Consider the following 24,360-nt stretch of genomic DNA (forward strand, 5'->3'; position numbering starts at 1 on the left):
TGTCTTTTTGAGACAGGGTCTTGCTATGAAGTTCAGGCTGACCTTGAGCTCACTTTGTAGCCCAGACTGGCCTTGAACTCTCAACGATCCTCCTGCCTCAGCCTCCCCGAGTGCTGGGATATAAGCGTGCACCCCTACACCCGGCTATTTTGATGTATTTAAAAAATTTTTTTTCTCTATGTATCCAGCCATTAAAAAAAGTAAATGTAATTCTAATGAACTGTCTCATTTCCTTGAAAGCTTATTAATATGTTTGATGTGCACATATTAATAATGTCTGTTTTATGAAGTCCATTTCTTTTTTTCTTGTTGTTTGTTTTTTGAGACAGGGCCTCACTATGTAGTTTAGCCTGGTCTTGAACTCCCTATATAGCCTAGGCTGGCCTTGAACTCACAGCAGTCCTCCTGCTCAGCCTTCTAAGTGCTGGGATCACAGGCATGCACCACTAGGCCCAGCCTAGAATTTACTTGAAACTATAGTGAGCTACCTCTAAATTTTTTTTCTTATTATTTAAAAGAGCATACGTGGACCTTTTACAAACATTTAAAGTAATTGTGGTTCTCTTGAATTGCATTTTATTTATTTATTTATTGGTTTTTTTGAGACAGGGTCTCGCTGTGTAGCTCAGGCTGGGCATGAACTCACTGTGTAGTCCAGGCTGGATTTGAACTCCTGGAGATCCTTCTGTCTTAGCCCCTGGAGTGAAGAGGTTACAGGCAAGTGCCACCACACCTGGCCTTCTAGGTATAGTGGCACATGCCTGTAATCCCAGTACTTGGGAAGCTGAAACAAGTGGATCTCCATGAGTTCAAAGGCAGGCTGGCCAATATAGTAAGTTCATGGCACTACAAAGTGAGACCCAGTCTCAAAAAATAGTTTTGTGTTTTATCGTTTATCACTCCTTATAAATTATGTACCTTAAAATGCCCAAGTACATCCCATTCCTTCTTGGAAAGGTCAGAATACCCCAGTACTGTACCTCAATTCACAAATTTAATTCTCTCCACAATTCTGGTGACAAATTGGACAGGAATCAAATTGAACAAGTCAAATTCAATGTTTAGTTTCAGTGTTGACCTTGGGGGGAAATTTGACTCTGTTCTTGTCCAGTTCCGTTTGCGAGCAGAGTCGGTGCCATGGTACTCTTTGAATCTGGTTCTAGCTGTTGTTTCTCCTGGAGGAATCCCGCACCCCACTTTGTGGATGCGGGCTCATCTTTGGAGCGCGGTGGCGCTTCTCCACGGTCAGACGGGGCCTCTGCGGGCTGTGACCCGTGCCCACTCTGGCGCGCTGCCCTGTGCCCCTCGTCCTAAGCAGGTGCACCCTGTGTTGGCGTCGCTTTGAAGGCAGGACTCAGTCTTATTTGCTGTTGAATATGGCACCTAGTAGAGACCTGTTTCATAGTAAACACTAAATGTTGGTTACCGGAGTAAACTAGCTTTAAATTGATGTGAGTATATGCTTGGATTAAACAAATCCACTTTACTGTTTTGCTTTTTGCAGATGGAGCTTTATCTCATGTTTGCTGTAAATCTACATCTTCTTCTCTTCCAGATGACTATAATTGGTATGTATTAAAATTCAATGGAACAAATAATAGTCTTAGCTGTATCTGAAATGATTTAATTTTCTTTTCTGCTTACTTTTCTGATTAGTCTTTCTGTAATTTTGTTTTTAAAAATGATTTCAATGGTCTTATTTTTACCCAGTGTTTAGGATTATAAATGTTTTAAATAAGAATCATTATTATTGTGTTTCACTGAATACTTAATTTGCTGTAAAAGTGACGTGCTTTTAGAAATGCTATCTTTTCTTCTTGAAGCATGCTTTAGCTTTTTGGAAAAGTTAATTAGTTTTTATAGTTTTCTGGTAGGGTTCATATCTATTAGCTTAAGTAGTTATCTTTTGTTTGACATTGAATAATTCTAAATTACAAATATTTAATTCAGCACCATTTACTTGATATTCAATTCCAGTTATTATGCAAAAAACTGGGAAATCTATGAAGTCCTTTTTTCTCTACGGGAGTCTGATGTACAGAAACTTCAGTGTTTCTTTAAGTTGTCTGATTTTTATTGTAAATTTTAGTATATGTGCTGCTAAAGCAAGCACTTTCATTGCAAATTTTAGAAAAAATATATTTTCTTTTGACATTAATTTTGTGATTTTGTTTTTTCATTTTTTGAGATAGGGTCTCGCTATGTAATTTAGGCTGGCCCTGAACTCACTGTGTGTTCTAGGCTGGCCTCAGAACTTGCAGCGATCTTCCTGCCTCGGCCTCCGAAAGACTAAGAGTACAGACCTATGCCCCTTTGCCCCTTTGTTAACATTAGTTTTAGTTGCACATTTAATGTATACTAAGGTTGCTAGTAATGAAATTGGACTAGATAACTTTTTTTGTTTTATTTTTTGAGGCAGTCTCACCATGTAGTTCAGGCTGGCCTTCAGCTCGTTAAGTAGCCCAGGCTGGCCTGAACTCAGAGATCTTCCTGCCCGACTCTCCATCTCCCAAGTGCTAGGATTGTAGGTGTGTGCTACCATACCCAGCTGGACTAAGTAATTTTTTTAAACTTGAAAAGTTGAGTTATGTAATTGTTTTGCATTATTTAAAACTTTATCAAAAACCAATTGATAGGATTGGGGATATAGCTCAGTGGCACAAGTGCCTGCCTGGCAAGCTCAAGGTCCTGAGTTTGATTCCTAGTACCAAAAAAAAAAAAAATTTAAAAAATCCAGTTGATAGTTAAAAATTGTAGTCATGTTTCCTAATCCTAGCACTCTGGGAGGCTGAAGCAGGAGGACTGCAAATTTGAGCTCAACTTGGGCAATTTAGTGAGACCCTGTCTCCCAAAAACATCTTTAAAAGGCAGTGGCGCTGCAGCTGAGTTGATTGGCCCTAGGTTCAATCCATATTGCTTTGAACAAACAAAATTCAGTGTTGTTATGACATTGGATCCGTCCTTCCCTGCCTCTTTCCTTTCCAGCCCCTTTTCCTCTTCCGTTTCCTGTCCTTTCCATCCCTCTCTCCTCTCCCTCCCTCACTTTCTCCCTTTTCCTCTCCCTCCCTCTCTCTTTTCCCTTTCTTCCTTCTCCTCCTCCCTCCTACCATTCATCCCTTCCTTCCTTCCTTCTACCCAGGGGCACTGGACCACTGAGCTAGCTCCCCAGCCCTTTTCATTATTTATTTTGAGATAGGGTCTCACTAAGTTGCCACGGCTAGGCGCCACCTTGCTGTCCCCTTGCATCAGCCTCTTAAAGAACTGGGATTATACACATGTGCCACTGTGCCTGGCTAGGTATTCAGGGGTAAAACATGGTGAAACAGTGTACTGCCTTACCCTCTGTTAGGTAAAATATACTGTAGAGTTTAACCACTAGTTACTTTGCTGTGGTAGTTTAGCTGATATATTCTGTGCAAGGTTCTTAGGCAGTGGTTGCGAACCTCTGGCACATGTGCCCAGTGGGCATGCAGAGCCCTCTCTGTTGGCACACAAGCCACGTTGCCCTGCCTTGCCCCAGTAGCTGAGTGTCAGATAACAATGCATGTAGGGGCAGTGTTGGCACTTTGTGATGAACAAGTGGGTTTGGGGTTGCGGTTTGGGTACTTAGTCTCCAAAAGGTTCGCCATCACTAGTCTTAGAGCTTTCCAGTCCAGTAGTGTAGCATATTCTTTTTAGCAACTTGTAATTAATTAATTTTAGCTCTAAGAATAATCATTCTACCTTGAATGCAGTATAACTCTATGTCTAAAACATTCTCTTTTAGCAAAGTAGAGCTTGCTTTGACATCTGATGGCAGGACAATAGTATGCTACCACCCTTCTGTGGACATTCCATATGAACACACAAGAGTATGTATGAAAAAATTTTAATTTGCTGTTAGAAATGTTCATACTTCCTTACAGTATATAAAGAGAAGGGAATTATTTGCTCATTTCTTGTTTTGCTTTTTTATTTTAGTGTTTTGATTCTTCTTTCTTTTCTTCTTTTTTTTTGAGTACAGACTCTTGATATGTGTAGTTCAAGCAGGTCTTGAATTCACTGTGTAATCAAGGCTGGCCTTGAACTTGTGATCCTCTTTCCTTAACTTGAGTGCTGGGATTACAGGCCTGCACCAGCATACTTGGCTTATCTTCTTTTATCAATGGTTTTTCTTCATTTATAAAATGAACTAGGGCTGAGGATATAGCTCAGTGGCGCAGCGCCTGCCTGGCAAGCATGAGGTCTAGAGTTCAATTCCTGGTACCAAAAAAAGAGAAATAAAGGCCAGGCATGGTGGTGCATTCCTGTAGCCCAGCACTCAGGAGGCAGTGGTGGAGGTGGAAGCAGGAGGATCACTGTGTGTTCGAGGCCACCCTGAACTGCACAGGGAAACCCTGTCTCAAAAAGACAAAAAAAAAAAAAAAAAAAGAACCATTTATACACAGTTATAAACTGGGTGTGGTGGCTCATGCCTGTAATCCCAGCACTCGGGAGGCTGAGGCAGGAGGATCGTTGCAAGTTTGAGACCAGCCTGGGCTACAAAGTGAGCTCAAGGCCAGCCTGAACTACATAGCGAGATCTTGTCTCAAAAAAGACACACATATACACACACACAAACACAGTTATGACATATTTCTGGTCTAAAACATTTGGTAGGTTTCTGGTTAGGGATCAGATATATCTAGTACAGTGGTACCTTGGTTCATGGATTTAATTCCTTCTGTGATTCTGTTTGTAAACTGAATTGGTTGCAAATCAAATCAAATTTCCTTATAAGGTCAACATAGAACCTAACTGTTGAATTTGATTTGGTTTGTGACCAATTCAGTTTGCAGCCAGAATCATGGAAAGCATTAAGTTTGTGAACCAAGGTACCACTGTATCAAGCTATAAAACACGCTATCCCTTACTTCTCTGTATTATAATCTAATAAATTATTGAAACCTTGTACTTTATTTACTTTTTTTTTTTTTTTTTTTTTTTTTGGTTTTTCTCCGGTACCGGGAACCGAACTCACGACCTTGCGCTTGCCAGGCAGGCGCTTTTGCCGCTGAGCTAAATCCCCAGCCCTACTTTTTTTTTTTTGAGGCAGGGTTTCCCTGGGTAGTTCAGGCTGGGCTTGAATTCACTGTGTCGTCCAGGCTGCCCTTGACCTCATGGTGATCCTTCTACCTCTGCTTCCTGAGCACTGGGATTATAAGTGGAGGCCACCACGCCTAGCTGAAAGAGCTTGTGTTTTAGAGTACTATTTTAAAACTTTCGTACGCTTTGTTCTAGTAATTCTTTAACATTTGATGAATTTTTAATTTTTTTTTTCAAGACAGGATCTCAATGTATGTTCCGGTCTGGTCTTGAACTGGTGGCGATTCTCTTGCCTCAGCTTCCCAAGTGCTGGGATTAGAGGCCTGCACTATCACATAATTTAGTTACAGCTAATGAGCCAAAATAGGTGTATTTTAAACAGCCTGGTTTAATTTTTTTCCTTTTTCTTCAGGCACCAGATAGAAGAGATTTTTGTTTTTGTTCCAAGTACTTTAGTTTGATCTTTGTTTTATTTTATATTTAAAATGCCTTCTCTTATTTCTTTAAGCCTTTTGCTGCCATATTTGGTAGTGCCTGATTTGCTTTTTAAGGAGAAAACAAATAGATAATGATGCATTTAAAGGGACCTGTTTTTACTAGGGCCAGTGTGCTTGTTGATTTTGATTACTGTCTTTCTGCTCGTTTTTATTGTTTGTTTTCTCTTTTTGGGGTGCTGGAGATTGAACGCAGGACCTCATACCTGCCAGGCAGCCTCTGACCGCCGAGCTCCAGGCCTGCTCTGCACTGTTTTCAGTACTTTGTCCTTCTGCTGCGTGTCTAGCTCCATGTCATAGGCACTAATCCAGGGCCTCTTGTTTCATTTCTGTGGGTGAAGTGTCCAAAAAACAGACCTAAGTCACTGCCTTTGTGCCATCCCCGCTCCAGCTCATTCTGCATTGTGTCTCTGTGTGCCTTTGTTGTTACGTGCTCTGCCGCTGTTGTAGCAGTTGTTCCAAGAAGCCCAAGGCTGTTAGTGTGTATTTTTTTGTTGTTGTTGTTGTTAGTGTGTATTTTTAACATCTGGATTCTCTCCCTATTTGGCTTTTTACATCTATGAATCTGACTTTTCTATCCTTCCCAACTCACAAAACTTTCCCACTTACAAAACAACTATAACAACAAAACTTTCTCACTATAATTTTAGAACTTACTGTCATTGACAGATTCTTATAACCTTTCCCTTCCCAGGGTGTTGCCCTTACTTCCAACTCTGATAGAGATCTGTCTGTGTACCTTGGGGACATTGCTTCCCGGCAGTCTCTTTCCGGCATTGCTGTGTCCCCTCCCAGTTTCCTTTAACGTTGGAGGTAGTAGTTCCTCAAGGTCCTATCCAGATGACTTCTCTGTCTCATAGTTTCCAGCTCTGGAACTCGTGGCGTCAAACCACATCATCCACTGTCGTTTCTCCTGTTGCTGTCATCTCCCAGCCCTTTCTCCTTCATGCCTCCATTCTTCCTTGCAGGCGTTAGGCTCACTCCCTAGCACACTCTCCAGCATTGTTGGGTCTAAAGCACGTTGTAAGGACAAAGATCTCCTTCCTCCTGCCGGATGTGTATTTAATAAAGTTCTGAAATTCTAACATGTTTTTCTACGATTTTGGGTTCATCATTTAGGAAAATAAAGGTATTATGCCAGGGCCAAAAAGAAATGATTTGGAAAATCGTATGTCTTTTTAGTAGTTGATTTAGTGGGACATTTCAAAAGTCAAATTTTAAAGTTCTTAAAGGGAAATTCAAGATGACAGTTCTAAGTGTTGGATAAAGTTGACATTCAGTTTTGTTTCCTTTTTTTCATTGTACTGACACATTTACCTGCCCTTTCTTTGAAGTTTGATCAAGGAGTACTATAGTGAAGAAAGTACTGAATCCGCCAGGGGCTCTTGGTATGGACTTCAAAGAATCTATTAATTCCAGCGTCTTTTATCTTCATACCTGGAAACATTTGAGAGAAAAAGAGTTTGTGCTAAATTAGAATCAAGCCCGCTTGGGGTTAGGGAAAGACGGTGCACCTTCATTATGTTTGAAAATAATTTCTTGATTGATTTTCTTTAGGCCTGCACACTGAGCTTCATCCCCAGCCCTGTTTTATTTTTTTATTGTCTTGCTAAATTGCCTGGGCAGGGTTTAAACTTGCTGATCCTTCTGCCTCAGCCACCCAGAATGCTGAGGTTATAGGGTATGCCAACATGCCTGGCTTTTTTATTGTTTTATTTATTTATTTATTTTGTCTTATTGAGACAGGGTCTCACTATGCAGTTCAGGCTGGTCTTGAACTCACTTTGTAGCCCAGGCTGACCTCGAACTCAAAACAATTCTCCTGCCTCAACCTCCCAAGTGCTGGGATTACAGGCGTGTGCCACCATGCCTGGCGCTTTTTTATTTTAGACATTTGATTTTTAGCGACAAAAAATGAAAACTTAAATAACAATAGGGTTAGATTCTCCAAAGGTAGAGTTTGAGATAGCAGAGTACTGCAGTGAGAATATGAGTGCCATAGTAAACTGCATGCTCAGAACGTGGGGCCAAGGGGACATTTTTAAGGGCAGAACAGCTACAGAGATTAGTAAGGGAGCAGGTGTTCACTGATGTGACTTTCTGTGTAAGGTTGCAGTGGCACTTGTGTAAGGCTGCAGTTACTGGCAGAATCTTGTGTTACTTCATGCTATCAGGCAAAATATGCATGAGAAGCCCTCTTTGAGAACCTTCCCTCTGTATTTATTCCTCTTACTACTTATTCTTCATCCTCTTCCTCTTTTTCTTGAGATTATTTGCTAGGGCTTGACACAACTGACACCATTTTGATTCTGACAGTTTTCACAGCTCAAAGTCCATGTTTCCTTAGTACCTCTCAGTGTATAATAGTAATGTACAAAGATGCTATTAGTTTACTATCAAAGGGATGGTCTTTTAAGATCACTTTAAATATCTAAGGAGCACTACCTTTTCACAATAATTTATATCACTTTTTCTGTTTGGGATTTTAAAAGAAATGTTAATAGCCACCTACCACTATTAAATTGTACTTGGAACAGCAAAGCATACTACGGTATAGGTATATATCATTTTACTTAATCATGAAACCCTTAGGAGATAGATATCACTCCACTGATTTTACCTAAAGAGTTATTAAGTTCAACTCATCCGAGTGGCAGAGTCAGAGCAGTGTGTGTTCCTGACCTGTTCATTGTACTTGCTCCTTGGGTGGGGCTGTGGCGTGTGTAGAGCACTTGCAGAGTGTGCAGAAGGCCCTAGGCTTGATCCCCAGCACCGCACACCAGTGCACGCACGCACCATTCTCCTTGTTCTCTCCTGCCCTTGGAGGGAGTGCTACAGAACTAATAAGTAAGTGCTTCTTACAACTTTAAAGATCTTTAATCATCTTGTTGGGCTGGAGATACAGCTCAGTGGCACGGCGTCTGCCTGGTAAGCACAGAGTCCTGAGTTCGATTTCTGGCACCAAAAAAAATGATCTTGTCTCTTGAGATTTATTTTTGAAAATTACCCCTTATATGGTCTTGCCTACATTCCATTGCTTGTTTTTCTTTTATTTTTCTTTTTGGAGTGGGTACAGGGGATTAAACCAAGGTACATCCCAGCCCTTTTTAGTTTTTATTTTGAGACAGTCTCACAAATTGCCTAAGCTGATCTCCAACTTGTAATCCTCCTGCCTCAGCCTCCTGAGAGGCTGAGATTACAGGTGTGTGATACCAAAGGTGTGTGATACCACAGACAACTACTTACTTACAGGTGTGTGATACCACAGACAACTACTTACTTGTGTTCCTTACCCCAAGTAGAATTACTCTGTCTGTGATAGGACCCTTTGCACTTCTCTCTTATCTCCCTTACTTTGCATTTCTGAAGTGCTTGTTCAGTTGTGCCACCTCTGTGTATGCATGTGCATTGCCTTTTAATATGGGACAGGGTCTCATTGTGTAGTGCAGGCTGGCTTCAAACTTACTCTACAGCCTCGGCTTACATCTTTGTTACTTTTCTCGTTGCTGAGACAAAATACCCGACACCCAAAGAGAAAAGGTTTCTTTGGCTCACAGTGTGTAGAGGTTTCAGTTCCTAATCGGCTGGCTGTATGGCAGGGTAGAGTGGCAGACAGGCCTTGCAGAGGAGAAACTTTCATGGCGGGCAGAAGGTAGTGAAGCGACAAGGGAGGGAGAAGGGAAGCCTCTTTCTCTCCCTTATGTTATGTCCAGGCTACTGGGACCAGTCAGTGGGCTGATTTAGTAATCACCCACCCTCAATCCTAGCATTGCGCTGTGAATCAGTCACACACTCTAGATTCAGCCACCTCTGAAAAAGCCCCAGCTATGACTACATGAGGCTTTGGGAAGGTGTACAGCTAGACACAAGCCATAACAGCATATCTTGAACTCACAGCCACACTTCTGCTTCAGTTGCCCAAGTGCTAGGTTTACACATTGCTTTCTTTTTTTGTCTTTTTGAGATAGGGTTTCGCTATGCAGTTCAGGCTGGTCTTGAGCTCACTTTGTAGCTCAAGCTGGTCTCGAACTCAGCAGTCTTCCTGCTTCAGCCTCCTGAGTGCTGGGATTACAGTCATGCACCACTGTGCCCAGCCACATTACTTTTCAAAGAAGTCATCTTTTCTCAAGAACATAAAGTAGATATAACATTTAATACAGTGGTCGAGTGTTGTAGTTGTCAGGAAGAGTGTATAAATATAAGACATCTATATTTGAATGTTGCATATCTGATTGTAAAGTTAGGTTTTCATTATCCTATAATATGTACAGTTATTTGTAAAGCAAGGTGTGTTACAGTTGTAACATTATCGTTGGTATGTCATTTTCATTATTATCACATATCACATTAAATGTTATAATTATTGTTACATATATTAATTTTATCTATCTGTCTGTCTATCTAAGACAGAGGATTTTTTTGCCCTATAGTTCAGGCTGGTCTTAAACTCACCATGTAACCCAGGCTGACCTCGAACTTGCAGTGATCCACCTGCCTCAGTCTCCCAAATGCTGGGATTAAAGACGTGCGCCACCATGGCTGGCACATAATATTACTTATATTTAAGCTAGGCGTGATGGCACATGCCTGTAATCTTGGCACTCAGGAGGCTAAGGCAAGAGGATTGGTGTGAGTTGGAGGCCAGCCTAGACGACATACTTCAAGGCCAGCTTGAATGGCATAGCAAGACCTTGTCTCAAAAAAAAAGGGCCGGGGATATAATTCAGTGGCACATCACCTGCCTGGCAAGCACAAGGTCCTAAGTTTGATTCCCAGCACCAAAAAATAAATAAATAAATAAAAGTAGGTCACTTGGCCCTTCAAGCCAGTGATCCTTAAAGGCTTTGATGAGCCATTGCTGCTGATGGGAAGATGTATCGCTTACATATTGGGAGAGATGAAATTTTGTAGTAATTGATGTCTTTAGGAGGAAAACTACTCAAACTTACCGTAAAGCATTATTTGATAGCATTGCTGCCACCCAGCATGAAAACATAGAAAACTTTTTGTTTCTATAGAATATAAGAAACATTATATTCTTCAGTTCTGTTCTTGTTCGTTTGTTTTTTACGTTGCCGGGGCTCACTCCCAGGACCTGGTGCATGTGCTAGATAAGTACACTGAGCCCAGCGAAGGGGCTTCCATCGCATCACACCTTGGTACATCAGGTGTACTGTAGACTTTTATGCCAGATGGTAATAATGGGCCTAATTTATACTTTTGGGAAATAGAAACTGAAGTAACAACTACTTTATTATTGGGGGAGAATAATTTTGAATAAGAATTTTATTATTGGAGCCAGGCATGGTGGTGCATGCCTGTAATACTAGCACTTGAGGGGCTGAGGCAGGAGGAACTTGTGAGTTCGAGGCCAGCCTGGGCTGCAAAGTGAGTTCAAGACCAGCCTGAACTGCATAGCGAGACTCTGTCTCAAAAAGACCAAAAAAAAAAAAAAAATTATTATTGGAAAAGAAACCAAAAATTTGCTGTGGGAAGAGAAGCATTTTAACTCTATTGAATCATACCACTATGTGAACTGTTCTGATAACTTACCTCCCCTGAAGTGCTGAGTGCACTACCAAGTATAGTACTTGCTTTATTGTCAGCTCAGTCAAACCCTGGCTAACATTTTTGTATTTTGATGTTGTTTGTTACTGATTATTTTGCAGCCTATCCCTCGACCAGATCCTGTCCATAATATTGAAGAAACACATGATCAAATACTGAAGACCAGATTAGAAGAGAATGAATGCCTTGAGCAAGGACCCATGATAGAACAACTTAGCAAAATGTTCTTTACGACCAAGCATCGTTGGTACCCTCGTGGACAGTAGGTCTCACTTTCTGTCTTCAGTGCCCACTGCATATGCTAAAGGAATCAGTTTCTCTTGCATTAGCAGCTTCTGAAATGGGGTTGTGCTTAGGGAAATGAGCCCCATGCGTGATCACATACTATATTCTGCTGTTTTTTCTTTTCTTATTTTTCTTTTTAGTATATTTTAAAATCCCTGTATGCTATAGTTAAAATGAAAGAGTTCAGTGTTCCTTTATTTTTCATTATTATTATTATTATTATTATTTTTTTTTTTTTTTTTTTTTGTCTTTTTGAGACAGGGTTTCACTATGCAGTTCAGACTGGCCTTGAGCTCACTTTGTAGCCCAGGCTAGTCTCGAACTCACAGGGATCCTCCTGCCTCAGCCTCCCGAGTGCTGGGATTACAGGTGTGTGCCACCACACCCGACCTTTTTCTTCTTATTATTATTATTGTTTTTTCAGATAGGATCTCACTGTGTAGTCCAGGTTGGCGTTGAACTCATGAGGTAGCCCAGGCTGGACTGGAACTTATGATCCTCCTGTCTCAGCCTCCCAAGTGCTGGGATTGCAGGAGACAGAGTCTTACCATGTAGTACAGGCTGGCCTTGAATTTACGGTGTAGACCAGGCCACCCTGGAACTTGTAGCAATCCTGCTGCCTCAATCTCCCAAGTGCTTGGATTACAGGAGTGCGTCACCACGCCTGGACTATTTCCTTTATTTTTTTTAAAGATTTTTTTTTCTTTCTTATTTTATTATTATTATGTATATTTTTTGGTACCAGGAGTTGAACTCTGGACCTTGTGCTTGCCGGGCAGGCACTTTTGCCACTGAGCTATATCCCTGGCCCTATTTCCTTTATTTTAATGACAGAATTTAACTAATGCTTTCTTTTTTTTTTTTTTTTTTTTTTGGTTTTTCTCTGGTACCGGGAACCGAACTCACAACCTTGCACTTGCCAGGCAGGCGCTTTGCCGCTGAGCTAAATCCCCAGCCCCTTAACTAATGCTTTCAATGAATTTTACAAGAGTTCTTAAAAATTCTTCAGTGGTGTCATTTAGTGTGTTGTTTTTGTTTTTCCTGATAAATAATTGATTCTGTCCTCACCTGTTTATCCATTTCTTTAATACAAAACAATTGGGGTTCAAACCAGGCCTGGTGGTACACACCTGGAATCCCAGCACTTGGGAGGCTGAGGTAGGAGGATTGCTGAGAGTTTAAGGTCAGCCTGGGCTACATGGCGAGACCCTGTCTCAAAAAAAAAAAAGAATTATTCTTCCCTAAAATTGGGGTTCAGCAGATAACTGGACAATATGTATTATTGTTTATTCCTGTGGAAATTACAGTTACCCTTCTGTTTGCAAGTGCTCACATTTTATTACATAAGTTCTTTGTTTTCATGCTTTTTCCCTCCTGGTACTGGGGATCAAACCCAGCGGTGCTGTACTACTGAGCTATGTCCCCACCCTTTTTATGTGTTGGTTTATTTAGGTACTGAGGATTGAACCATGGGCCTTTGCATCCCTATCCTCCCTCCCACTTTCAAATTTTTTTATTTTGAGACAGGGTATCACTAAGTCCCTAAATTATATAGGCTGGCTTTGAATTGAGAATCTTCTTGCTTCAGCCTTTGAGTAGCTAGAATTATAGGCAAGTGCCACTGTTTTTACCTTCCATCAGAGTTAGTTTTTGGGTTTTGATTTTTTTTTTTTTTTTTTTGTGGTGCTAGGGATTAAACTCAAAACCTTACACTGGTAGGCAAGCAGTCTGCACTGAGCTACACTCCCAACCCAGAACCATCTTTCTTTCCTATCTGTCTTCCAAACCAAACTGTGAGCTGATTTTTGTTGTTTGTTTGAACAAACTTTGCTCTTACTCACTTGTGTAACCCCACTGTTACTGGGCTGGCACATTTGTAGTGGGTACATTTGTGGAAATAATATATCTTCATTGGGCTGCTCTACTAAGTGCTGAGTGATCAAAACCACAAGTAAGCTGCTTGCCATCAAGGAGTGAAGATAGTAGAGTAAATGATTAAGCTCAACTGGGTGTGGTGGCACATGTCTACAATTCCAGCGTTTGGGAGGCTGAGGCAGGAGAATTGCCATGAGTTCAAGGCCAGCCTGAACTACATAGTGAGACCCTCTCAAAAAAAAAGCAAAAGCAGAAGCAAAAAATCAAGTGTGACTGACTCTAGAACAAAGATTAAGGTGTACCTATAGGAAATGGGGAAAAGCTCCACAGGCAGGAACAGCATGTGAGCTGAAGGGAAATTGCATGGAATTCAGATTAGGTGAAACCCAGAATATGAGGTGGGATGGAGGAAGGGTACTGGGAGAATTTTGTGCTGAGGAGTTTTTAGAAGTGAACTGACATGTATGCATTAGAAGATCATTAAGAAGGCTCTGTATTTGGGACAAGGGGCTGTAAGGAAAAATTGGGGTCAGGGAAGCCTGTTAGGAAATTTACAGTAGTCCACTGAAAAATGTTGAAGAGCTAAAATGAATCACCATTGGGAATAAAAAGGAGGAAAATAAAAAGAAGACTGGTATTTAAGAATTTAATTAACCATCAGTGGGAATGCAATGAGGAGAGAGAGGGAAGGGACAGGAGGCCCCTTGTTTCTTCCTGGGTTATTTGGGAGGAGGTGGTATGTGAATATGAATGGGGAGCAAGTTTTGAAGGGTCTGTGGATCAGCTGATAGGAACAATTTTGAAAGCAGTGCATCTGTGGATCCTGGAGCTCAGTTTACTTTTTCAGTTTGTCTTCATCTTCAGAAGGTACTTGCTCTCTCATCCTTAGTTATAATGGCAATTCCTCAGGGCTCTGCCTTGCACTGCATATTATGGTGAAGTCACTCTGAGAGCCTTAACTGTGTGTACTGTACACATGGCATGCAATTCATTCCATTGTGCGTTTTATTTCCCCAGTCTTACTTTACTCCCAGTAATACCAACTTTAGAATATCTCAGACTAGACAGCCTGGCGTTGTGTCACACGCCTGTGATCCCAGCACTCAGGAAGCTGAGGCATGAGCATTGCTGGGAGTTCAAGGCCGGCCTGGGCTACAAAGTGAGTTCAAGGCCAGCCTGAACTGCATAGTGAGAACCTTATTCAAAAAAATGAAACAAACAAAAGACAAGGTGAGAATGACGTAGTGGGAGTAAATGTGTAACTGTCAACCTGCTGGATGTCAGATATGCCAAGTTCGTGTCTCCCAAAATCGAAGAGTGAATCTGAAGGATCAGCGGAGGTTAAGAGTAGGAAAGTTACCGGGGAATAGGAATAGCTCTGAGAGACAGGCTGTGGATGGGTTACCAGAGAGTCTGCATCTCTGAGAAAGTTTATAGGGCAGAATCATGAGGTGGACACAATGTGGATGAAAACTATAATCAACCACGAAGGTTATAAGTATAGCTGCTTAGCGAATATGGATCTAGTAGTAGTGAGGGCACATGGATGGCATCATCAACTTCGGTGGATAATCTATGGTTTGAGTAGTCTTAGTCTTAGTGGGTGGGAGAGGATGGCCCACCCCTAATGAGGTAATGGTTCATATAGAAAATCTCAGAAGGGTGGTACCAATAATCTCAAGTTTCCACGTACCCCTTAGGGAAGTATATAAATCTGTCCATTGTGGCTTTAATCTCTTTTGGATGCACCTCCAGCCATACTTTTGATGTGTTCTCATCTTCTGCCCTCACGGTCCCTTGAGGGCCCAGCCCTGTCTGCCTGTAATATTTCTACCTAATGTAGTTGTCTGTAGTAAGAAGACTGTTAGCAGTCTTAAAGCCAAGCATGTGATCTTCAGACATTTGTGTCTGATACCCTGCTTATGTTTAACGTGTCTCCTCTGGCTTGAGCCTCTGGTGGCATATGCATGACTGTCCCATCAAGTGCCTTATACTACCCAGTGGGTCCATCCCATGCCACCCACCTGGACATTCACACAGGTACCACCAGCGGTTCACAGCCACCCAGCAGCGAGACATATAAATTCTGGGCCCATTGTGAATGTGTTAATCTTACTTACTTTTTAATCTTATTACTACTAAACTGGGTTGTGACTGCTAATTAATTTAACCTAGTATGTCTTTTCCCCATCTGGATTACTGGGTACTTTCAGTTGTAAGCAGACTTTAATTAGAGGGAATTGCTTATCCCAGTATCCTAATAATAAGCTCAGCAAGACAAAATAAAACAAAACCCACAACGAAAACCCAGATATGAATTTACATGCATTGGGAACATTTTTACCTGGAATTGTACTTTCAAATCATTTCAATAAATATTTATTTGATATCCACATACATACTTTATTTTTTTTATTTTTTATTTTTATTTTTTGTTTTTCTTCCGGTACCGGGAATTGAACTTACGACCTTGCACTTGCCAGGCAGGCGCTGTGCCTCTAAGCTAAATCCCCAGCCCCACATACATATTTTAGATTAATACAGTGTAAGGTGTTTGCAAATACTGATTTGTAGGTATCAGTGACCATTTCTCTCTAAGCCTCAGGCAATACATAGAAGAATGATTTACTAATATTTCACAATTTTTAAATGTTTTTATTAAGAGATATAAAATGCTTGCCCTTTCTTTTTCCTCCGACCCTCCCTCCCTCCTTATCTGTCGCTGTCTCTGTCTCTCTCTCACTTTCTTTCTTGCTAAGACAGGGGCTCTCAGTGTAATTTGGGCTTCCCTGAACTTACTGTGATCCTCCTGCTTCAGCCTAATGAGTGCTACGGTTACAGGCATCACCATGCCTGGGTTTTTTCATTTCTGAGTGATACTCCCTTGTATAGGTAGACCACAATTTGTTTATCTACTAATATGTAGATGGGGATTTTGAATTCTTTGCAATATTAGGCTTGTATGAATAAAGCTATGCAAATGTTCAAGTATAAGTCACTGTACTGACATGTTTTCATTTCTCTTGGATAAATTACTATGAGTAAGATTACTGACTGATGTGGTGAAGTCAGGTTTAAATTGGTCAGAAGCTGTGAAAGTGACTGACCCTCTTAGATTTCCCCAGCAGTGTGTGAATTCTAGTTGCTCCGCATCTTTCCCTCAACTTCGTACTTTAGTCTTTTAAATTGTATCTCATCCCAGCTTTAATTTATGTTTCTGCAATGACTAGTGATGCTGAGCACTTTCCTGTGACCGCTGGTTGCTTGGGCTGGGTCTCCTACGTGGTGGTGTATCTCTAAGTTTCTGCCTAGTTTTAAAAAAGCACATTGGTTGTGTACTAAGATGTAGAACTTGTAGATCAAAGGACTTTATGAGCTATGTGCTGTGTAAATATTTTCTGTCTATGGCTTGCTTTTTCATTTCCTAAATAGCTTTTGAAGTTCACAAGCTTTTTAATTTTGATGAAGTCTAGTTCACAATGTTTTCCTTTGTAGCTCAGGCTTTTTGTTATATTTAAATAATCTTTGCCTAACCCAAAACCACTTACAAGTTTTATAATTTTAGCTTTAATGTTTAAGTCCATGATTTGTTTGGGCTGATTTTTATGTGTGGTGTGAAATGAAACTTGAACTTCATTTTTTTGCACATGGATAATGTATGTAGTTGTTTCAAGACCATTGCTTGAAAACATTATCCCTTCCTACTGAGCTGACCTAGAACCTTTGTTAAAATCAGTGTTGGCCTCAGGCTCTGTTTTGCTCCTTTAATGTATGTGTCTGTCTTTAAATAAGTCTTGAAATCAGGTAGAGTAAGCCTTCCACCTTTGTGACCTTTTTTGAAGTTTTTCAGCAATCCTGTGTTTCCTACATTTCCACATAAATTTTAGTTAGGTTTTTCAATTTCTGTAAAAAGCCTACTGTGATTTTTGAAAGAGGATTATATTCTATCTGTAGATCAACTTTAGGAGAATTGATGTCTTTACAATAATCATTCAGTGTGTCATGAAAATGGGATACTATATTTTCCCATTTAGGGATTTTGGTTTGTTGGTTGGTTGGTTTTGTGGCACTTGGAATTGAACTCAGGGCCTTTGCACTGAGCTATATCTCTGGCTTTTAAGAAATTTTACATTTTGAGACAGGGTCTCAGTAAGACACAAAGTTGGCCCTTCTGGGTTTGAACTTGCAATCCTCCTGCCTCAGCTTCCCAAAGCACTGAGATTACAGGCTTGTGCCCCCAGGGCCAGCTGCTAGTTATCTTTTTATAATGCTTTTTATTTCTCTTCCTTGCCTTATTGCTTAGGACCTTAAGTACAATGTTGACCACAGTGTTGAGAGCAAAAATATTATTGCCTTTTCCCAGTTTTCGTGAAGGAATGCAGAGTCATTTAACTTAAAGTGTGATGCTTACTACATATTGAACTTTATGTAGATGTTCTGTCTCAGGTTCAGAAAGTCCCTACTATCTTTTTTTTTTTTTATCACAAATGGGTGAAATTTGTTGGATGCTTTTTTTTCTGTACTTACTAAGATTGTGTGATTGATATAGGTTGTCTGATATAAGACCTCCAAATAATCCAAATATGACTCCCAACCTGTTAGATGTCTCAAATGCTGAGTTCTTGTTCTCTAAAATTGAAAAATAAATTCTAGGAACAATGGAGGTTAAGAGTAGGAAGCATTATATTGAGAGAAAGAAAGCTTTTGTCTGAGAAGGATTGAAGGGAGTCTTGAGTGGGTAACCTGGGGACCCAGCTTCTCAAGGGCGTTTTGTAGAGGAAAGCCGTGAGTGAGGGGAGGCGGAATAAGGTGAGACAAAACTGTAGTTAACTAATAAGATTACAAGTGTAGTACTTTAGGTAACATTGGTCCAATGGAAAATCACAAGGTGGGTGTGAGGTGAGACAAAACTGTGGTCAACCAATAAGATTACAAGTATAGTCACCTAGGTAATATTGATTAACTGGGGATCAGATAGGGAAGAAGTCACGGAGCAAGTGTACTTGGAAGGAGCAAGGACTTTCCTGGAAGGGAGGGGCCAGGGAGGTTTTGGTGCCCACCTGAGGTGACTGATGCCTGCTCTTCATCCTTAGGGGGCATATATGGGTGTAATCATTTCTCTGTCCTGAGGCTTCAGTGGATGCGCCTCCAGCCACAGTTGTCTTCTGCGCTGATTGCTCGATGGCCCAGCCCTCTCTGCCCCTATTTCTAAATAACGTAGCTGTCTGTAATGCTATGGCTTACTTCCTTACTCTTTTATGATGGTAAATTATATTACATGATGTTTCCATGTTAATTCAGCCTTCCATTCTTGGTCATGATGTATTATTCTTTTAATATTGTGTGCAGTTTGTAAAATCTGTGTAGAATTTTCACATCTTTGTCTATTGTGGCTAATGGACTACAGTTTTGTAATGGCTTTGTCTGTTTTTTGTTTCTGGGTAATGCTTGCATCATAAAGTGGGTTTGGAAGTATTCCTTCCTCTCCAGTTTTCTGGAGGAATATATATTCTTTCTCTCTTAAATGTTCATCGGAATTCACCATTGAAGCCATTTGAGTCTGGAACTTGCTTTGTCAGAAAGTTTTAAATTACATATTCAATTGCTTTAGTTGACATATAATGCTATTCCCTTTATTTCTTGAGGGCACTTTAGTAGTTTGTGTCTCTCACAGAATTTGCGTTTCATCTAAATTCCTGATGCGTACAATTAGTTGTTCATGGTATTTCACTACTGTCTTTTAAATATTTTTATAATGTGTAGTGATATTACTTCTCTTGTTCCTGATAATTGTTAATTTTCTTGATCTTTTCAAAGAAAAAAACTTTTAGATTTGATTCTGTTATTTTTTATTTTAGCTTTTAATTTTTGTGTGTGTGTCCTTTTTTTTGAGACAGGGTCTCACTATGCAGTTCAGGCTGGCCTTGAGCTCACTTTGTAGCCCAGGCTGGTCTCGAACTCACAAGGATCCTCTTGCCTCAGCCTCCCGAGTGCAGGGATTACAGGCATGCGCCACCACACCTGGCTCAAGCTTTTAAATTTTTGAGACAGGGTCTCAATATGTAGTTCAGACTGGCCTTGAACTCACTTTGGAGCCTAAACTGGCCTGGAACTTCTGCTTTGACCCCCAAGTGCTGGGATATGGGTGTATACTAGCACGCTTAGCTGATTCTTTTATTTTTGTTTTCTATTTGAGTTTTGCTCTTTGTTATACTTTTCTTCAGTTTTAATTTTTTAGTTATTTTAAATATTTAGTGCTAATACATTTCCAGTCAGCACTACTTTGGCTGCATCTCACAAATTTTGATTTTTAAAAATTTATTCAGTTCAAAGTACTTTTTACTTTCCCTTGTGAAATTTTCTTCTTTTTTTTGACTAATGGATTACTTTGTAGTTGTTAATTTCTAAATATCTTGAAATTTTCCTGATAGTCTGCTCCTTATTTCTAGTTTAATTCTATTCTGATACTTATTTCACCACACCTATCCTTAGAATGGACATTATAATTATTTTTAGTTTTGCTTTGTTTTCATAGACAAGGTCTCATTATGTAGTTCAGACTGGCATTGACCTTGTGGTGATCCTCCTGCCTCAGCCTTGCTGGATTATAGTCATGTACCACCGTGCCCAGCTTCCCTTTTTTATTAGAATGTGAATTTATGGTTTAAGGGTTTCTGTTCAGAGGAAAATATCCCTTATTAAATTAAACTTTAATAGTGCATGTTCATGTTTATGATGGGGTATTTCTTTACTATGAAGACAAATCATTAAGTCTTTCATTTTTTTTTTTGTGATGCTGGGGCTTGAACCCAGGGCCTTTGCACTAAGCCACACCCTTACCCCTTTTTATTTTTATTTTGAGACAGGGTCTTGCTAAATTGCCTGGGCTGGGCTTGAATATGGAATCCTCATGTCTCAGGTTCCCAGAGCACTGAGATCACAGCTGTGTGCCACCACGTGCAGCTACAGTTACTAGTTTTTAACTGAAAATCAATAATCTAGCTTATTTTGAAATTATCCCCAAGAGCTGACAGATTTTCCAAAGTGCTTAATTAATAGAAAACAGTTTTTGCAGGGCATGGTGGCGCACACCTGCAGTCCCAGCACTGTGGGAGGCTGATGCAGGAGGGTCAAAGTTCAAGACTATCTTAGGCAATTTAGCAATTTGGTGAGACCCTGTCTCAAAGAAAAAAAAAAATCGTAAGTGCTGAAGACGTAGGTGAGTGTGGAAGTACTGGATTGAGTCTCCACGGCTGTCAAAAACCCAAGTTTCCATAGTGGGGGGTGTGGCTAATGTTAAAAAAAAGTGAGCTATTTCAATAGCATGTTTATAAAATTTCATGGATTTCTCAAACAGTTTAAGTAAAAACAGCAAAATATAAATACTTAAGATCTTTATCAGGAGTAATTAATTTATTAAAATAATCGTTATCTCGAATATTTTTGTTTTTTTCAAGGTATCACAGACGTCGTATGAAACCGAACCCTCCAAAAGACAGATGATTTGACATTCTTGGGAGAATCATCCTGTGTCGCGTCTGCCATTGGGGAAAATACAGCAGTACTGTGTGGTAATAGTAAAATAATAAAATGTCTTTTTACATATTAAATTGTGTATTTCTTTATTAAATCTGATTCGACTTTTTTTTTAGTGAAACTACTTCATCTTATTTTCCCTTTGAGATATTAAAGTCTATCACTTATGTGTCTGGTAGGTTAGGTATTTTATATCATCAGCCAAACATCATTAATAGTGTAAATGTGATTAATAAAATGTGCATGTTTCTTCTGAAGGGATTTTTCAATTCCCTTTAAGAATAGATTTATAAGCTGGGCATGGTGTTGCATACCTGTAATCTCAACACTTGGGAGGCTGAGGCAGGAGGATTGCTGCTAGTTCAAGGCCAGGCTAAACCATACCCAGGAAATAAATATTACAGTGTTTGCATTGACTTCTAGGCAATAAGTAGATTTGTTACGTTTTCATCATTTTCTGGTATCTGCTAGGCCCTTTCCTTACATTACTAAATTACACAGTAACCCTTCGAAGGAGCGTTACCCTTATTCTCAGAGAGGGCTGCCTGGCCCAGACCCTGCCTAGCAAGTGGGGGAGCTGGGGTCTGAACTGCAGCGAGTTCCAGGAGAGGCTGGGCTACAGAGTGAGTCAAAACCAAGCTGGACTGCATAGCGAGACCCTGTCTCCAACAAACAAAAAAATCAAGAACAGGTATGCAAAGTAAGTTCTTGCTCAATTTATTATTTAATTCTTTTAGTAAAGAAAATCTACCCGATGGCTCAAGTGGCCAGTACAATGTAAAGAAGAGCAAATAGGAGAGAATAAAGGGCGTAATGATGGCAACCCTGTGTACCCAAGGGAGATGTTTTTAAGTGGTTTACTTTTTCATTGATAGTAAGGGGAGGGTCAACGTAAGTTTGATAAAAACTTGATAGCCAGAAATATTAACCAGATGTGTTGATGATAAATCCTTGAAAGATGGTTAGTTTTTTCTTCCAGGTTTATATGCCAAAATTTTACAAAGATCAAGATATAAAAAATAAAAACAAAATGACAAAACTTTTCTTCCGGGTGCAGAGTTCTACTAAACAGATTGTTCAACTCCAGGACGCCCAAGCTGTCCCTGCTGTGGAGAATGGATTTTGACCTTGTACTGGGAATATAGCACTGTCGTTCCTGGAATTTGGGCTTTCAGGGGTTGCTCATTTTTTCATTTTCTTAAACACTCTATCGCCAGCATCACTTCTCCCTGCTTCTCCTGTCCCTTGCCTCAGGGATAGAAACCTTTTACCACCATCACACTAACTTATTCTTAAGGTACTGGGGGTTGAATCCAGAACCTTCACACTGAGTTGCATCCCCAGCCCTTTTTTTTTTTTTCCCCCCGGTGCCGGGAATCAAACTCATGACCTCGCGCTTGCCAGGCAGGCACTGTGTCACTGAGCTAAATCCCCACCCCCACCCCCCCTTTTTTTTTTTTGAGGCTGGATGAGTTGCCTGGGCCAGGTCCAGCCTCAGCCTCCCAGAATGCTGAAATTGTTTTAATTTTTTAGTGGTAAGAAAATTACGGTAGGGGCAGGAGGAAAGGTAGCGTGCCGTGTTTCCCGCGACACACAGGACGCAAGAAGAACACTTGGACACAGCCTGGGAGCCACGCTGCAACAGCCACTGCTGCGGGCAGCCGCAGAGGGGCTTCGGCGTTGCTGAGGGCGGGGCTCCCTGCACTGTGGGAGTCCACGCAAATCAGCTTGTCGCGCAAATCTCACAGGAGGAAGGAGGCTAATTAAAAGAGCAGTTCTTTTGTCCAAAAAATAACCCCAGACACCCTTTCTCCCACATAACCGTATACAAAGCGAGAATGCCCTGCGGCAAGCAGTTGTGCGCCAAAGCTCTGTCGGCACAGAGAGCAACAGTGGGCGGGAGACGCCGACGCGGACGTGAGTGCAGGAAGAGGGAGTGACGTGTAGTCGTGTGCGAAATACGTGTCCTCCTCACGGCAGGACCCCACATCCCGACCTCGTCTTCATCCTCCTGCACCCTCATCATCCTGTCTCTGGCCGGGGCCGGGTGTGCACCCTCCGTTGGCCCTCCTTGACCTTAGGGCCCAGCTCCTGCTCATCCTCGGTCATCCAGCACGACCCTGGAGCCACCAGGCCCGCATCCCTCGAGGCCTCCTGCTCCTCTTCCCAGCTCCAGCACCGTCTCGGGAGCAGGCCGGCTCGTTCCGAATTTATCCCCACCCCAGCATTGCCCTTGCTCCCGTGGCCCTGCATGGCGTGGAACAGCCCCCGTCGTCACACGGGAGTTGAAGAGAACCTGATGCAGGGCTCATATTTATCCACATAAACGGCATTGATTTCTCAGGGGTGCAGCAGGAGATCGCAGTTCATATCCAACTTGCTGCACCTCCATCCCAGGGAGCCTGCAGATCGGCAGGATGCCGGTGTCAAACCTGCTTGGGCTCCATCGGAGCTGGCGGGCTTGATGACTGCATCCTCATGAAGAGCTCCAAGCCGTCTTCCAGCTGGGAAGCAAGGTCCTCAGCTCCTTGTCTGCGCAGGCATTCTTTTCTGGCTTGTGTTTTGGCAGCTTGGGTTCGGGGAAACAAGGACAGGGCCCACCTCGGAGAGTCGCGGGGCTTTCACCAGCAGAGCAAGCGTGGAGCTCCAACTTGCACTTGGGTGTGTAGGTGAGGCCATCGGACCCACACAGCGTGGCTGACTGCCACAGGACAAGGCTTGTAGTTGACCAAACTAGAAGGTCTGACCAGTGCTTGCAGGCCACATTCCCCTTCTTTTGCCTGGGCAGCAGGAGCTTGTGGCTGACATACAGGGCTGGCCGGTGGTCTTGGTTCTCTTGCTTTGTGAGGGCTGCATTTCACCTTCGGGAAGGGGCCCTTGGATGGGTTTGGGGCTTAGTCAGAGGACTTGTTGGGATTCCGGTTTCTGAAATAGTCATCATCTCTGCAGAGGTTCCAGAGCTTGTCCCTGTCGTACTGGGACACAGTGCTCAGCCACGGTTACTGGGTAGGAAATCACCGTTGCTGAAGGCTGCACCTCCATATTGCCTTTGACCTGGCCTCCCACAGCGACCCTTTGGGCCGAGGCTCCTTCCAGCTATTCGCAGACAAAGCTCCGAAGACGGGAAAACTCACATGCTCTGAGGGTTGCAGAGAAAGGATTTGGTTACGCAGGCTCCTGCTTTCACGGAATTATTCCAGGATTTATGTGCCAGGGTGGTGACTTCAGGGGGAGAAATTCACTGATGAGAACTTCGCGTGAAGCACACAGGCCCTGGCATCTTGTCCGCGAGGAATGCCGGACCAAGCACAAACGGCTCCGAGGTTTTCATCTGCACTGCCCAGGCCGAGTGCTTGGATGGCAAGCCTGTGGCCTTGGGAAGGTGAAGCAGGGCGTGGACCTGGAGGAGGCTGTGGAGCGCTTCGGGTCCTGGGAGGGCAAGACCTGCACTGAGCTCACCCTCACTGACTGTGGACCATCCTAATGCATTTGACTTGAGCGTATCCTACCTACCAGACCATTCCTCCCTGGATCAAGG

General features: G+C 41.8%; 1 protein-coding gene and 1 pseudogene across 4 annotated transcripts in view; one reads left to right on the forward strand and one right to left on the reverse strand.

Annotated features, from left to right (window-relative positions):
* Mrpl42 (mitochondrial ribosomal protein L42) overlaps nucleotides 1-20,896 on the forward strand; it is a 24,052-nt gene extending 3,156 nt beyond the window's left edge. For all 4 annotated transcript variants that reach the window (XM_013518314.1, XM_005374464.2, XM_005374465.2 and 1 more), the window contains 4 exons: nucleotides 1,505-1,568; nucleotides 3,767-3,851; nucleotides 11,228-11,388; nucleotides 20,744-20,896. In XM_013518314.1, coding sequence (XP_013373768.1) covers nucleotides 1,505-1,568; nucleotides 3,767-3,851; nucleotides 11,228-11,388; nucleotides 20,744-20,789 — 356 coding nt within the window. In that variant the 3' untranslated portion in view covers nucleotides 20,790-20,896. The remainder of the gene's footprint in view (nucleotides 1-1,504; nucleotides 1,569-3,766; nucleotides 3,852-11,227; nucleotides 11,389-20,743) is intronic.
* Nucleotides 20,897-23,096: 2,200 nt separating this feature from the next.
* On the reverse strand, nucleotides 23,097-24,153 carry LOC102026712 (annotated as a pseudogene).
* Between the last annotated feature and the right edge of the window lie 207 nt (nucleotides 24,154-24,360).

The sequence above is a fragment of the Chinchilla lanigera genome, unplaced genomic scaffold (genome assembly GCF_000276665.1).
Source record: "Chinchilla lanigera isolate Chin_1 unplaced genomic scaffold, ChiLan1.0 scaffold00004, whole genome shotgun sequence".
Classification (NCBI taxonomy): Eukaryota; Metazoa; Chordata; class Mammalia; order Rodentia; family Chinchillidae; genus Chinchilla; species Chinchilla lanigera.